Consider the following 12,474-nt stretch of genomic DNA (forward strand, 5'->3'; position numbering starts at 1 on the left):
ACAGGAGACAGACTACAGAAAACCTGTAAAGGCGAAGGCAGTCTCCTCTTACTATAATGTGCTTGAGATTGCTTTTTTCTGAAACATGCTGACTTCTTACCACTGTGTGAATTTCTCTGGGACAACTACTAAAATGCAAGGACTAACTGGTTTGTGTTTGTGACTGCAGACACACAGCACATGGCATGAAGAGCCTTGGAGATGGCTTCTTCTGGGCCTGTTACTCATTGCAAAAGCAGGTACCGAAATCCAGCTGAGCAGTCACCTGCTGTTACTGGCTTCTCTTCTGGCGCAACTGCAGAATCAGGATTTTGCTTACAAAAAACACATGCAAGAAAGATTGTACTAAGTAATCACTAGACCTTTGTCTTCCATACCTTTGCAAACAGCCAGAGTAGGCCCTGAACAATGATTAACAAATGAGGTAAATGAGTGGCAGGAATACTGTATTTATCTCAGCCAAGTATTTAAGCTCTTCCTATGAACCTAAATCCAGGCAATCATTAATTGTTAGTAGTTATACTGGGCAAGCCTTGATGAAGATCTACGGAGATTGGATTCAGTGTTTCTCCCTCCCCCTCGGGGCTAATTCCCTGGAGGGGACTAGTTGCCCCAAACCATGACCCTTCTAACATCTTACCAGTCTTGTGTCATCTTTGGAATGGTCTGCCCAGGGAGGCAGTGGAATCACTGTCCCTGGAGGTGTTTAAGGAAACACTGGACATGGAACTTAGGGCTGTGGTCTAGCTGACATGGTGCTGTTCAGTCATAGGTTGGACTCAGTGATCTCTGAGACCTTTTCCAACCTAGCTGATTCTGCGATCTTCCGAATTTCTAGCCTGCCAGACAAGCGAGTAATCAGAGCAGTGCTTCCCTCTCAGACACTTTTAGCCTCCCCTGCAGAGAGGCGCTGCCTCCGGGCAGCACTGTGGGGCTGGGGCTTTTCTGAGCGGGACGGGATGGACATCACTGTCTCCCTCGTCCCTGGGCTCCCAGAAGGACAGTCTGGCAGCCGCCCTCCCGCCGCAGGAGCCAGCCCAGCCCAGACCAGGCCAGGCCGCTGACCCCCGGCCCCGCCATGTCCCTGCGGCCCGCGGGCGGTGCCCTGAGCGGCGGCCCCGCGCATGCGCCCGGCCCTGCCTACAACTCCCAGCTGCCTTCGGGCGGCGAGGGCGGGCTTTCCCTCTTTTTTCTTGGCTTGTGTTTTTTTTTTCTTTTCCCCTCCCCTCGGAGGGGGAAGGATGGGTGGGGAAAGCGAGCGTTCACGAAAGCGAGGCGAGGAGGAATCCCACAATACCAGGCGGGTTGCGAGCCCGGCGCTGCCGCTGTCTCTTTAATGCAAGAGGAAGCGATGCGGAGGGGTGGAAAATGGCAGAGTTGCAGATGTTACTAGAGGAGGAAATCCCTTCTGGCAAGCGGGCTCTGCTCGAGAGCTACCAGAACCTCACTCGAGTCGCCGACTACTGCGAAAACAACTACATCCAGGTGCGGGGCGGCGGGGCAGCGCTCCGGGGCCGGCGGGGCTCGGCGGGGCTGGGCTCTCCGGGGCGGGCGGCGGGGCCGGAGCCGCCCGAGGGGCAGCGGCGCCTGGCTGCCCTCGGCTCCCGCTCCGCGGCCGGTCCCTCGGGTCTGCCTTTTCTTTCAACTTTCCCAGCTGAACGGCCAGGCTTCCCTTCCCCCGCTCCGGAGGGGAAGGGAGGGGGTTATTATGTCAGTCCGGCTCCGAGGGTGTGTCTTTTTTTTTTTTTTCCTTTTTTTTTTTTTTCCCTCCCCCCCCCCCTCTGTATTTATTTATCATGAGTCATATCCCGGAGACCTCCCAGGGCTGGGGAGGGGGTGAGCGAGGCGCGAGGGCCCCCGAGCCTCCCCGTGCGGTCGGCTTCGAGCCGGTATCCCGGGTTTCCCCACGGCTTCCCGGCGGCGGGGCTCCCTGCGGGGCCCTCAGACCGGCCCCGGGGCGGTGGCGGCGGCGGCGGCCGGGGCGGATGCGCCGCACGTGGGGCGCGGGTGCCGGGCGGCCCCGCAGAGCCCCGCCGGCCCCGCAGAGCCCCTCTGGCCCCGCCAGCCCCGCAGAGCCCCGCCGGCCCCGCACGGCCCCGCCGGCCCCGCAGAGCCCCTCTGGCCCCGCTACCGCCGCGGCGCGGGGAGCGGAAGGGGCCCCGCACACGGGGGACATGGCGGGGCTCGGGGAGCCGTGCGGGGCCCGGCGGGGCCGAGGGAGCCGCGGTGCTGCGGGTCCGCAGCGCTGCCGGGAGCGGCGTGCGGGGGCAGGAGCTGCCCGGGGCCGGCAGCGCCGTGCGGGCGTCGGGCGGCGTTTCAAAATGGCAATCTGTGCCTCTCGCAGCCTGCCCGGCTCTAACGCCCTACGACAGTGATTGCAGACCGGCTCTCTCGGGCTGCAAGAGGCTCCCGTGGTTGTAGCGTCTCTCCACCGGTCGGTGTGGATTTTTTTTTCCTCCCAGAGATTGCCAGTACTTCTTGGCCTTCTTTTAAGTCTGCTTTTTGAAGCTACTTTAAGCACAATTTACTATTAATATTTTTCCAGGGTTTACATCACGTGACTGTAAGTCTGCGTATTTATTCGCACTGATCTGGATGCAGAACCATCCAGAGATGCTGAAACTCAGCTTTCTCTTCCATAAAAACATTTGAAGGGGAAAGGCAAATAAACTTAATTTACTAGACAGCTCGTAGAATGAACTTGTTGAATCTAATACTAGATCGCCTGTGATAAGTATTTAATACAGGTTACTAAGGTCTTTGGTATCCATCATTGCTGGTAAGCTATCTTACTGTTCTTAGTAATACAGCAGCAAACATGGAAACACATCTTTCATAATACAAAATTTTTTTATTAGGTATTTGAATTAAAACTGCTCTAACAAGCCATATTTTCAAGGTGGTTTTTTTATTTTTTTAAATTTTTTTTTTGTGGTATATGAAGTAGTTTGAGTTAATGCCTATTTATGCTTCCGAGTTGTTTGCTCCACCCAGAGAAAGCTGCTGATATAAATGTTTCTAAGAGGCGAGGTTCATTTGGTTTTACTCATGGGAAATATGACAAATACATGAGTATGGTAATTGCAGCACAAGTTTTGACGTGTCTCCTGCTCCTGACTTTTCCCTGTGTCAGAAGGGTGCAAGGAATCTTCATTTACATCATTTTCTTCAGGATCATAAAACTTGTCTTTTCTTACTTCTGTCAAACAAACCAAATAAACACAACACTTGAGCGGATTCCCATACGGTCATTTAGGGTGGCTTTTCCTTTTCCTTTTTTTCTTTTTTTTTTAATTTGGTAGCTCATTTTCACCTCAAGTATCAAGGTCAACTGAATGTGGGATTGGTGGGGTCTGTTTTATCTTTGCACAGCTGTGTTTACCCCTTTTGAAAGGAAGCTGGAATTCTAAAATTCCTAATGCAGTCTTTCACAGTAGCTTTGGAAATGTATATGCCTCGCTTGTATTTTACATGTATTGTACATTTGCTCGGTAAAAATGGTAAATGTATTGATAAAACTATGTATTTTTTTGAATGTTTGATGGAGGTGGTTTTTTTTAATCAGCACTTGATGCAAAGCCATCTGCTGTCCAGTTGGACTCCTGAACAGATTATACTGCCAGGGCATGTGGTGGGGCCACTGTCGGATTAGGCAATATGACACAGGGCACTGGGTTATGAGATTTGAGTGTATGAGAATTGTGGGGTGGGAAAGGAGAAAAGGAAAGGAAGAGGCTTAAAAAACATACAATACAAAATCTATGTGTTCAGTGTAATTGGGCATTTTATTTAAAAAAAAACAACAACAACAACAACAAAAAAAAAGGCAAACCAAAAACCAGACCAGAATAGAGAATGTAGCCATGAAGTGAATGTTAAAGTGAGTGTTAAAATACTTCACAAGTAGCTACATATTGTAACGTAGCTGGTTTAGTTCAGCCACTCTAAATTTGGAGGAATTCCTTTTTTCTGTGGAAAAATCTAAGTGTTCCATAGTGGTAAAAATTACTGTTTGCTGTTACCCACTCTGAGTTGTGCCACTGAGGTGGAACAGGCTTGTCAGACTATTCTGAGTGCTGGCACTGACAATTTATAGTGATTGCAATAGGAGACAGAATGATGTTCTCAGTATTATGGTTTATATTCCTTGCTGACTTAAGCAGAAAAGTAATTTTCCTCCCCTAATATGGCTGTATTCAAGATATATATATGTATATATATATGTACAATTTGAGAATACAGGAATTTTGTTTTGTCTCTTTTACTTAAGTTGAGAATAATTCTGGTAAAATTTCAGTCATGCTGATTTTTTGAGGAAATTTTGCCTTCAATGTCTTTAAGGATTCCTCAAAAAAAAAAAAAAAAAAAAAAAAAAAAGTGGGGCAGAGAGAGAGAACTGGGGAAAAGCTCACCTGGTTGTAACTTGGCTTCCTGATGGTGAATGCAGCTATGTGGAGACTAAGTATCCTTTTACTGAAGTGTTTAGAAAAGATGAGCACATTTAGGAATCTCAAGTTGAAAATTGCTGTTCTTGGAAAAGCAGGAAGCAGTTTCTTGCTAAGGTGCCTTTGACTATAGCAGAATGCTGGCTGGTAACACAGTTTGCCCTCCAGATCATGTGTATTCTGGTTATCTAGAAAGTTTATTTGTTAGGAAGGGAAAAGAATTCAGGGGAAGTAGAGCAAATAAGCTTCTAAGGAAGACCTGTAGTGCTAAAAGGAAAGTAGAGTATGGTGGCAGTCTTGAGGGGGATGGGAGAAAAAAGGGAGACAAAAAAGTAAAGAGAAGCAAATGGAGAAGTAGTAACCAAAGAACATTGTGATGTTTTGGTGGTGATTTTGGCTTGGAATAGAAGGAAAAGGGCATTATAAGTACATTAGTGTATTATCTCCAACAGTATTTAAAATCTGTGATGTTTCTGGTTGGAAGCTTCAGTAACAAGCAAATAGAAAATTAGATCCCTGTTTTAGGTCAGAGGCTTAAACTCCAAACAGTTGAAAAAACAGGTTTTGAACCTTAAATCTTTAAGGCATATTTTTGCTTTCTGGAGTAATTTTTCTTATACATAGATGTATTAATTTTTAAACAATATTTTCAAAATGTAAATTCCTATAGCTGATGTCTTCCCCAAATCCTTTTGCCTGCCAGGTGTATTTTGGGACTAGCCCTTTGGATGTGCTCGTAACCAAAAGGCTATCTGAAAAATCTGTGACACAAAGCTGAAAATGTTGGTGAGAAGTTTTGTCAATATTCTAGACAGTATGAATTTGATCAATGCTACTACAATACAGAAATAACAAGGAGTTAAAGTATTTGCAGTTCTAGTTATGATTCTTCAGCTGAAAAATACTAACTTGCATAGAGGTTCTCTAGTCATTTTTCTGGCTATATTGAGTTATTTTGGAGTTTTAAGGAACTTATTTACAATAACTAGCTTATGAAGCATTAGAATAACACTGGAAATCAGCTTCTGCAGTGTTACGGCACTGATGACTTCCTTTTGAACAATTTCAGTTGACTGGTGTGTCCCAGAGAGGCCTCTCGGCGCTATAAAATTTTGCTTACAGCTCTTGTACTGTATAAATCAAGTGTTTCTTATAACCTTATTTATGCATATGGAGATATACGTAGTTTTTGTCAGTCTCAAATTTCTAGACCACTTGTGAAGATCCATTTGTAATTTTTGTTTTTAAGCTCAAATATAATTTTAATATGACTGTGAGAATCTCTAAACAAATAGCTTGCACTCCTTGTGTAAATTCTCATCTTGATAGTCTCAAGTGGGTAGATTTAGCAGCTTTAGAAAAATAAATTGAGAGACCTTTTAAGGAAGTAAGAGCTGTGTTGCTTAAATGTGTGTTTTTCTGTCATGTTACTTCCTTCTGTAGCTTCTGACTGGTATGTGGAAACTGAACGGTGAATTAAGGAGCTATTCTGGGTACAACTGACTAAAACGCAGACAGATTTCAGTTTAACTGCTGTTGCAAAAAAATGGAAGTATCTTTCCAGTTGGTAGAAAAGTAAATGTGTGTCATTGAGCAGAAGTGTTGCATGTAAAAAGTTTCATAAATATTTGTGTTCCAAGATGCATAAAGGAACCATATTTGCTTTATAAGTTGGATGTTCTACACTTCTATACAGTAGATATTTCCTTTCCAACACTAACAAACCTTTTTTTAGTGGCTTTTCTTTCAACATTGGTAACTGGTCAGACACTCGATTTCATTGCCTGGCACATGGAAAGTGGCTTAACTTAGTTCAGTACAAAGAAGTTCACTCAGAATGTCTAATTCAGGAAATGAGCTGCTCTAAAAGGATAAACTTCTTAAATTGTCACTAATACAAATCCTTTATGTGCTGTGAGAACTTGCATGCTTTTATGTTCATAGGTTAGTTAGTTTGTATTAAGAGTAAATATAGTATTTTTTTTTCTTCCATGAATTTCATTGCTAAATTTGGAACATTTAACAAAAAATGCAAATTAAGTTCATTTTCTGTAACACCAAATATAGTTTGAAATTAGAGAGCAATAAGATGAAATACAAACATATAATCTATTGTGCTTTGTAGGTTTAAATAATATTCTTTTAAAAATGTGTTGCATTATACTTTGAAATAATGTTCTTTTTTAAGGTAGTTTAAGCAAACGTTTGCCAGCAGTATAAAAGGCACTGGCTATTCTGTGTGTGGTTTTGGGTTTTTTTTTAGAATAATAATATAGGTACAGATTGGTAGGTTAGGCTTATAGATCTTCTGTGCTTTGTGTAGGTCTTCTGTGCCTAGGCAAGTGTCTTTGTGTTTCAAAAAATAAAACTTCAGCTCATAGGCAGCAATAAGACTGAGCATAACTTCACTGAATCAGCAAGTGATTACACTGAATTTATAGAAAACGAATCCTAGGGTGTTGTATGTCTGGTTTGTGTCCAAGGGAGGCAGATAATATGAGATGAGCTTTTCCAAATTCATAATGATTCCATTAGTTTTGGTATATTTGGTTTAAGAAGCCAGCAAGATGTTGGCTGCTATTCCTGTTCCATTTTTCATAAGTGCTACCTTAATCAGGTGCAGTTGGTATAAGCTTTTACAGGTGCATGTTGTTTCTTCCACAAGGCAAGTGCTCTCCACTCCCTTCTGTTTGTGCACTGTTGGAAGGAAGAAGCTTGCAGGATGGCTATGGACAGTATATGAACTGTGATCCTTGCTCCCCGTGCCGCTCTTGCTGAGCACAGCCCTGTGGAATTGTTGGAAGGAAGAAAGAAGTATGATTAAGTAGGGCAACAATCCAATACTTCCCCCTGGTTCTCTGGGAGGTTGTTACAGTAAGTTACTCCTGGTAAAGAGTAGGTGAGCCTTGGGAAGGTCTCATAAAGTGGAGAGGGAAGGTAAGAGTACAGGAGCAGGCTGAGTTCAAGTAGGAAGTGCTGTCCCTCTGAGGGCAAAGTTCCTGTTAGTATCTAATCTAAGTTTAACAGAAAAAAACCCCTGAACTCTGAAACAAAAGAGCTGATGCAACTTCCCAGTATCTTTGTTTAGCATTTTTGAACTGTCTTCTTTTTACAAAAGCATAAATGGAGGCATGGAATTTAAAACTGGCTCATGGAAGGTCATATAGGGACATATTCTCAGATTTGGGAACAGAACCTGATTGTGTGGACTTCTAGTGCTGTTCCCCCTGCCACCCCACCCCTTTCCAGACTGCTTCTGTTGTACTGCAACACAGCAAAAAGTGGGTATCCACAGAAACACAGACACAGTGTGCACAGAGGCAGTGTAATGACTCTTTTTTGGGAAAATACGCACCTGAAATCATCATTGAACTCATTAGCAGCAATTACTTTTTAGGAATTTTACATATTGCCTCTCATAAGAACCTTGAGATTCTAATTTTTTGCTTTGCGAACCTCAGGAGTTACATAACGCTCACAGAACTGTTTGTCTGCGTGCTGGTGGGTCTTGGCAGAGGCACGAGAAGATGCTGCTCTATTTCTCATTAGTGAAAGCAGTCTATGTTTGACATTTCTGGTGACCGAAATCTTGCTTAGCTACAGAATGGTAGAGTGGCAACTGTGTGGACAAAGTGTCAGTCCTTGCGTAGCAGGACAGCCTTGAGGAATAAGGGGGTATTTTGCTCTCTCTGTCTGTGTTCAGTCCTTATTTTGTGACTTGGAGTCTGAAGGAGCATAGTGTGGTTTTTATTGTTGCACGGTAAGAAATTACTTGTGAGACGCTGCTTACTCAGTGTCCAGGCTTGTACATAATTACCTGAGCATTCTTGCTCTCTTTAGCATATGCATTCCTTAGAGTGGTCTTTGATGCTCTTCCTTCCACCTCAATCCCAAATCTGAGCACTGGTGACCGAGATGTCATCAGAGACAGAGGCTTGGTCAGAGGGATCCTCACCTCCCTCCACCTCTATGTAAAGGGAAGTAACAGCTGAATTTGAAGTGGTAGATACTGTGCCTCAGTCTGGTTCCTCCCTTTTCCTGACCTTGCTGGTGAGGCAGCTGCTCTAGAGACTTGATGTCTCCTGTGAGTTGCAGAAATAGCCTTTTGCAGCTCAAAACTTGCAGAAGGCCCTTGAGAGCCAAGACCAGGGTGCTGTGGAGAATAGGTCACAGTGTGCTCCTGAACACAGCTCTGGGCAAGATGGTACTGCAGGTGCCTTTCCTCCTGCACCCCCAGCCTGTCAGCATGTTCTGACTGCTGGAGGGACTCAGTCAAGTGTTTCATCAGCTTTGTGCCAGGTATTGAAATAGAAGATACAGCATTTCTAACAGGTGGGCTCTTTAAAGAATCAATTTATTATGCAGCAGATGAAAACAGAACTCTAAACTCTTCCTCCTGATTTTAGAAGGAATGTGTTATTTCCCTTGGGTTAATTAATAGGAGTTTAGATGCCACCTTTTCTTGAGACTGCAAATAGTGTTGCTCATTATATATACAAGCCCTTAATGCTGGTAACAGGAGCCATGCATGCTTGCTTTGCAGAACATATATTTGTTACTATGATGCTGATAGTTCAGAAGAAAAGGAAGGGTGGGGAATCCTGCCTGAGAGTTTCAACTTAGAGTGAAACATGAGTATAGCATTTTCTGGTACAACATGTAAAATCCAGCAGTTTGTATTAATGTTAGTTGGAATTGGTAGGCAACCTGCTGGGCTAAAGTAACATTTAGCTAAGCTAAAACACAGGGTAATTTAACTCTGAAAAAGACTGACTGCTTACAAGGGGAGTTTATTTTTAATAATATTGTTGTCAAAGATTCCAGATCAAATATGTTTAGTAAGTGCTGGGGTTCGGCGAACTGAAAAAGAATCTGAAAATCAAAAGTTCCCTTAGTTTGAGCCTCTCCTGTGATAAAGTCTTTTCATAACCTCCACAGATGATATATGCCATGCTGTATCTTCTGACATTGTGGAATATTGTAGAAGAACAGTAAAGGTGGTCTCTTCTGCAATGAGATTGCATCTTTCTTGTGTTTCTTATATTAAGATAGCAGATATATTTGTGATAGTGTCATCCTTCCCTCTCTGAGCCCAAAATAATCAATTCTGTATACTCTTTATACATCAGAAGTTAAAGTGCAAGCATGCTGCTCCATGTGCAAGGAAGGTTTGATACTATAGTGATGTACAGTTAAAGCACTCATAGGGAAGAGACTCTGCATCACTGTCCTAACTTGATTGGAACGTCAAAGACAAATAGGAGCAAAATGTGGTACTGTTTCTACTTTTGTTAGGAAAGCAGGAAGGCCTCTCAGAACTTGCCCAGAGGAGTCTTACTAAAACAAATGTTGGTTTAACATCCTTAGAGTTGAATGTAATATTCTTACTGGGTGGTCTTAAAGTTATAAATAGTTCCAAGAAAAAAAATTTTTGTTTACCACTTGAAGCATAACAATTCTTGGAGAAGAATTGAAGTGTAGACTCTGCTGGCTAATTTCACACCAGTGTTTCGCATGATAATACTTTTTATAAGCTATGCCTAATCAGGCAAGTGTGGGGGTTTTTGTTGGCACTTTTTTTTTTTTTTTTTTTTTTTTCTTTCACGGATAATCTTTTACCAGATGCATATCTTCACTTTCATTTTCTGATCCTCCTTGTTGTACTTTGGGGTCAGCAAATCTGCCGAGCAGTATTTGTCCTGCAACAGTCATTGTGAGCTGTGGTCCCCATGCAATGGGTCTGTGTTTTCTGAAGCCTATGATAAGAAAACATCTCTGTAAAACAAATAGGCAGGAGAGGAACAAGGTGTCCAGGTGGGTGCATCAGATTACTGCATGAACATTTAAGTTGCTGCAGAATGCCATGCCATGGCTTGTCTTTTCACATACCTAGTAAATAGCTGCTCTTATGTCACTAAATATTACTAGCGACATTTTTCTCTTTCTATGTGCTTCTCCTAGGTTGCGATCATAATGTGAATTTGCTGATTTCTGTCCCTGCTCAAGTCTTCTATTTGCTTGCTGCAGATCGCTTGTTAGACCTTTTTGTCTCACTCTCATGTTGTTGACTCTGTCTCATTTCAGATCTGATCTGAAAACTTATTCTTCCTTGTCTATTTCTTTTAATTAATCTCTATTATTTAACTGCATATTTTACTGCCTTGCAACTTTTATTATACAGCTAGTTTTCATGATGCCTTTTCAACAGTTTCTGCTAGCATGGGTTTGCTACTAATTTGAAACCTGCAGCTACTGAAGACATTTGTACACATTTATTTTTAAAATTATCTTTATTGGCACAGAGTTGAGACTAAAACCTTATCTCTGCAGTAGTCTCCTGACTACTTGAGGAAGCCATGATGCACAGGATACAGAGGAAATGGAATGCAGCTGGGAAGACAGTGTGGAATGGGACAGACATGATTCTCCCTATTAGTAAAATTCTTAGGAGGCCTCTCATATTTATATGCAGGCAGGCCTTTCCTTTATGAGAAACCCATCTTCTTCAGGAAATGGTCCTTTTGTTACTCTTTTGAAACTAAGGAATGAAATGGGCATAATAAAACTCTGCTTGGCGGGTTTTGGTTCTCTTAACAATGAAGGAAAGTGAACCTGGCATTCTCTTAATATGAGTATCCACAAAGCAGAGCTGGACCTGATCCTTAAAGGGTTTTATAAAATATGGTTATAATCTCCAGGGTTTCTGCTGAGAAGCCCCATGGCAGGTGGCTTGGACGGTGGTTCAGTCAAGGTCCAGAGAGTATCAGACTAACAAGTAGAGATACAGTGGATCGATGCCCTTACGTTGGCAAGATCTTCAAGACCTGGCTGGGGATTGTTCAGCTTTTGATTTCCAGTCTGACTTGCAGGATTTCTAAATCTCTGGGAGGAGCTATTGTTTCTATGATGCAAACTCCTGGCTTTAGCTGCATTAGATAAAATATGCGTCTGGTTTGGAAGTGCTTGGCTCTACAAGGGCTCTTCAAATACCGTGGGTGTGTTTCCTGCTGCAGCACACCATATGTTCTCCCAGCACTGAAATGATGTGGTTGCTGCAGTAGTCCTGGGATTTGTCTTAAATGGCAACAGATTTTTAATCCAATTTCTAAGGTGTCTTTAACTTTGAATGTTAGAGTAGTTGTTGTTGCATAGATGTATTTGAAGCTTGGGCTCATACAATGCAGCTTACTTTATCAGAAATCTTGTATCTCTTCAGTAGTGGCTATCATTTCTAAATGTGTATTTCATTTCTCTTTATCAATCTGTCCTTTAACCAGTGGAGAATGATAATAGCCAGTGGAAAGCTTTCTAGTGCACATTCCCTCTTTGAAAACCTACTGTCCATGAACACAAACTGTAATATCATCTTTTCTCAGTACTCTGCAGTGAATGAATATTGACTGTTCAGAGATTGAGGGAGGTATTTTTGTAATTATGAGAGAAGCTTGTTTACTGGGGATTGAAGCCAAGTATGCAGGGATATGGTACCTGTTGATTTCGGCTTCTCTGCTGGAGAGAGAAGTTGCTGGTTTTGGTCCTGAATGTCGTATGTGTGGAGTATTTAAATGTGTTCCTTAGGCATGGAAAGAACTTGTAGATAATCTATGTTGAATAACTTTCTGCCTTGCTGATAGAAAATGGGAATGGTTTGAAGGATAACTGAAAAGCAAATTGAGAGTTATGAGAAACTCCCAAGTTTCTGGTGGGAATAAGAGCATAGGAAGAATGGGGAAGAGAGTGTGTAACCTTCCTTCATTGTGTTCAGCCACTCTCTCTGTGGTGCTGAGAAGGACAATATGAAAAGCAAATACTGTTACTATTTGTTTCCTGCCTACAGCAGAGAAATAGCTTTACTTTTTTCCCAGATTGCTGTAAGGGCTTACTGCAGTAGCAGTGGGAGTGGGGGAGTATGAACTGGAACAGGTACTTTTACTGGCTGCATAACATCCCACGAGGCCTGGGGGAATGAATGTGGGGAATACTGTGAGTCATACTTGTCAGTCTCATAAAGCAGGAGGCTTTTTAAAAT

At 42.8% G+C, this 12,474-nt stretch overlaps 1 protein-coding gene across 10 annotated transcripts in view; it reads left to right on the plus strand.

Annotated features, from left to right (window-relative positions):
• Nucleotides 1-986: 986 nt before the first annotated feature.
• The window catches only part of ABI1 (abl interactor 1), a 79,496-nt gene continuing 68,008 nt past the window's right edge, over nucleotides 987-12,474 (plus strand). For 4 of the 10 annotated variants that reach the window (XM_083880415.1, XM_083880417.1, XM_083880416.1 and 1 more), the window contains exon 1: nucleotides 987-1,485. In XM_083880415.1, the coding sequence (XP_083736541.1) occupies nucleotides 1,369-1,485 (117 nt within the window). In that variant the 5' untranslated portion in view covers nucleotides 987-1,368. The remainder of the gene's footprint in view (nucleotides 1,486-12,474) is intronic. The other 6 variants (XM_083880421.1, XM_083880422.1, XM_083880414.1 and 3 more) reach the window with 4 other exon arrangements.

The sequence above is a fragment of the Zosterops lateralis genome (assembly GCF_965231275.1).
Source record: "Zosterops lateralis genome assembly, chromosome: 1".
In the NCBI taxonomy this organism is placed as follows: Eukaryota; Metazoa; Chordata; class Aves; order Passeriformes; family Zosteropidae; genus Zosterops; species Zosterops lateralis.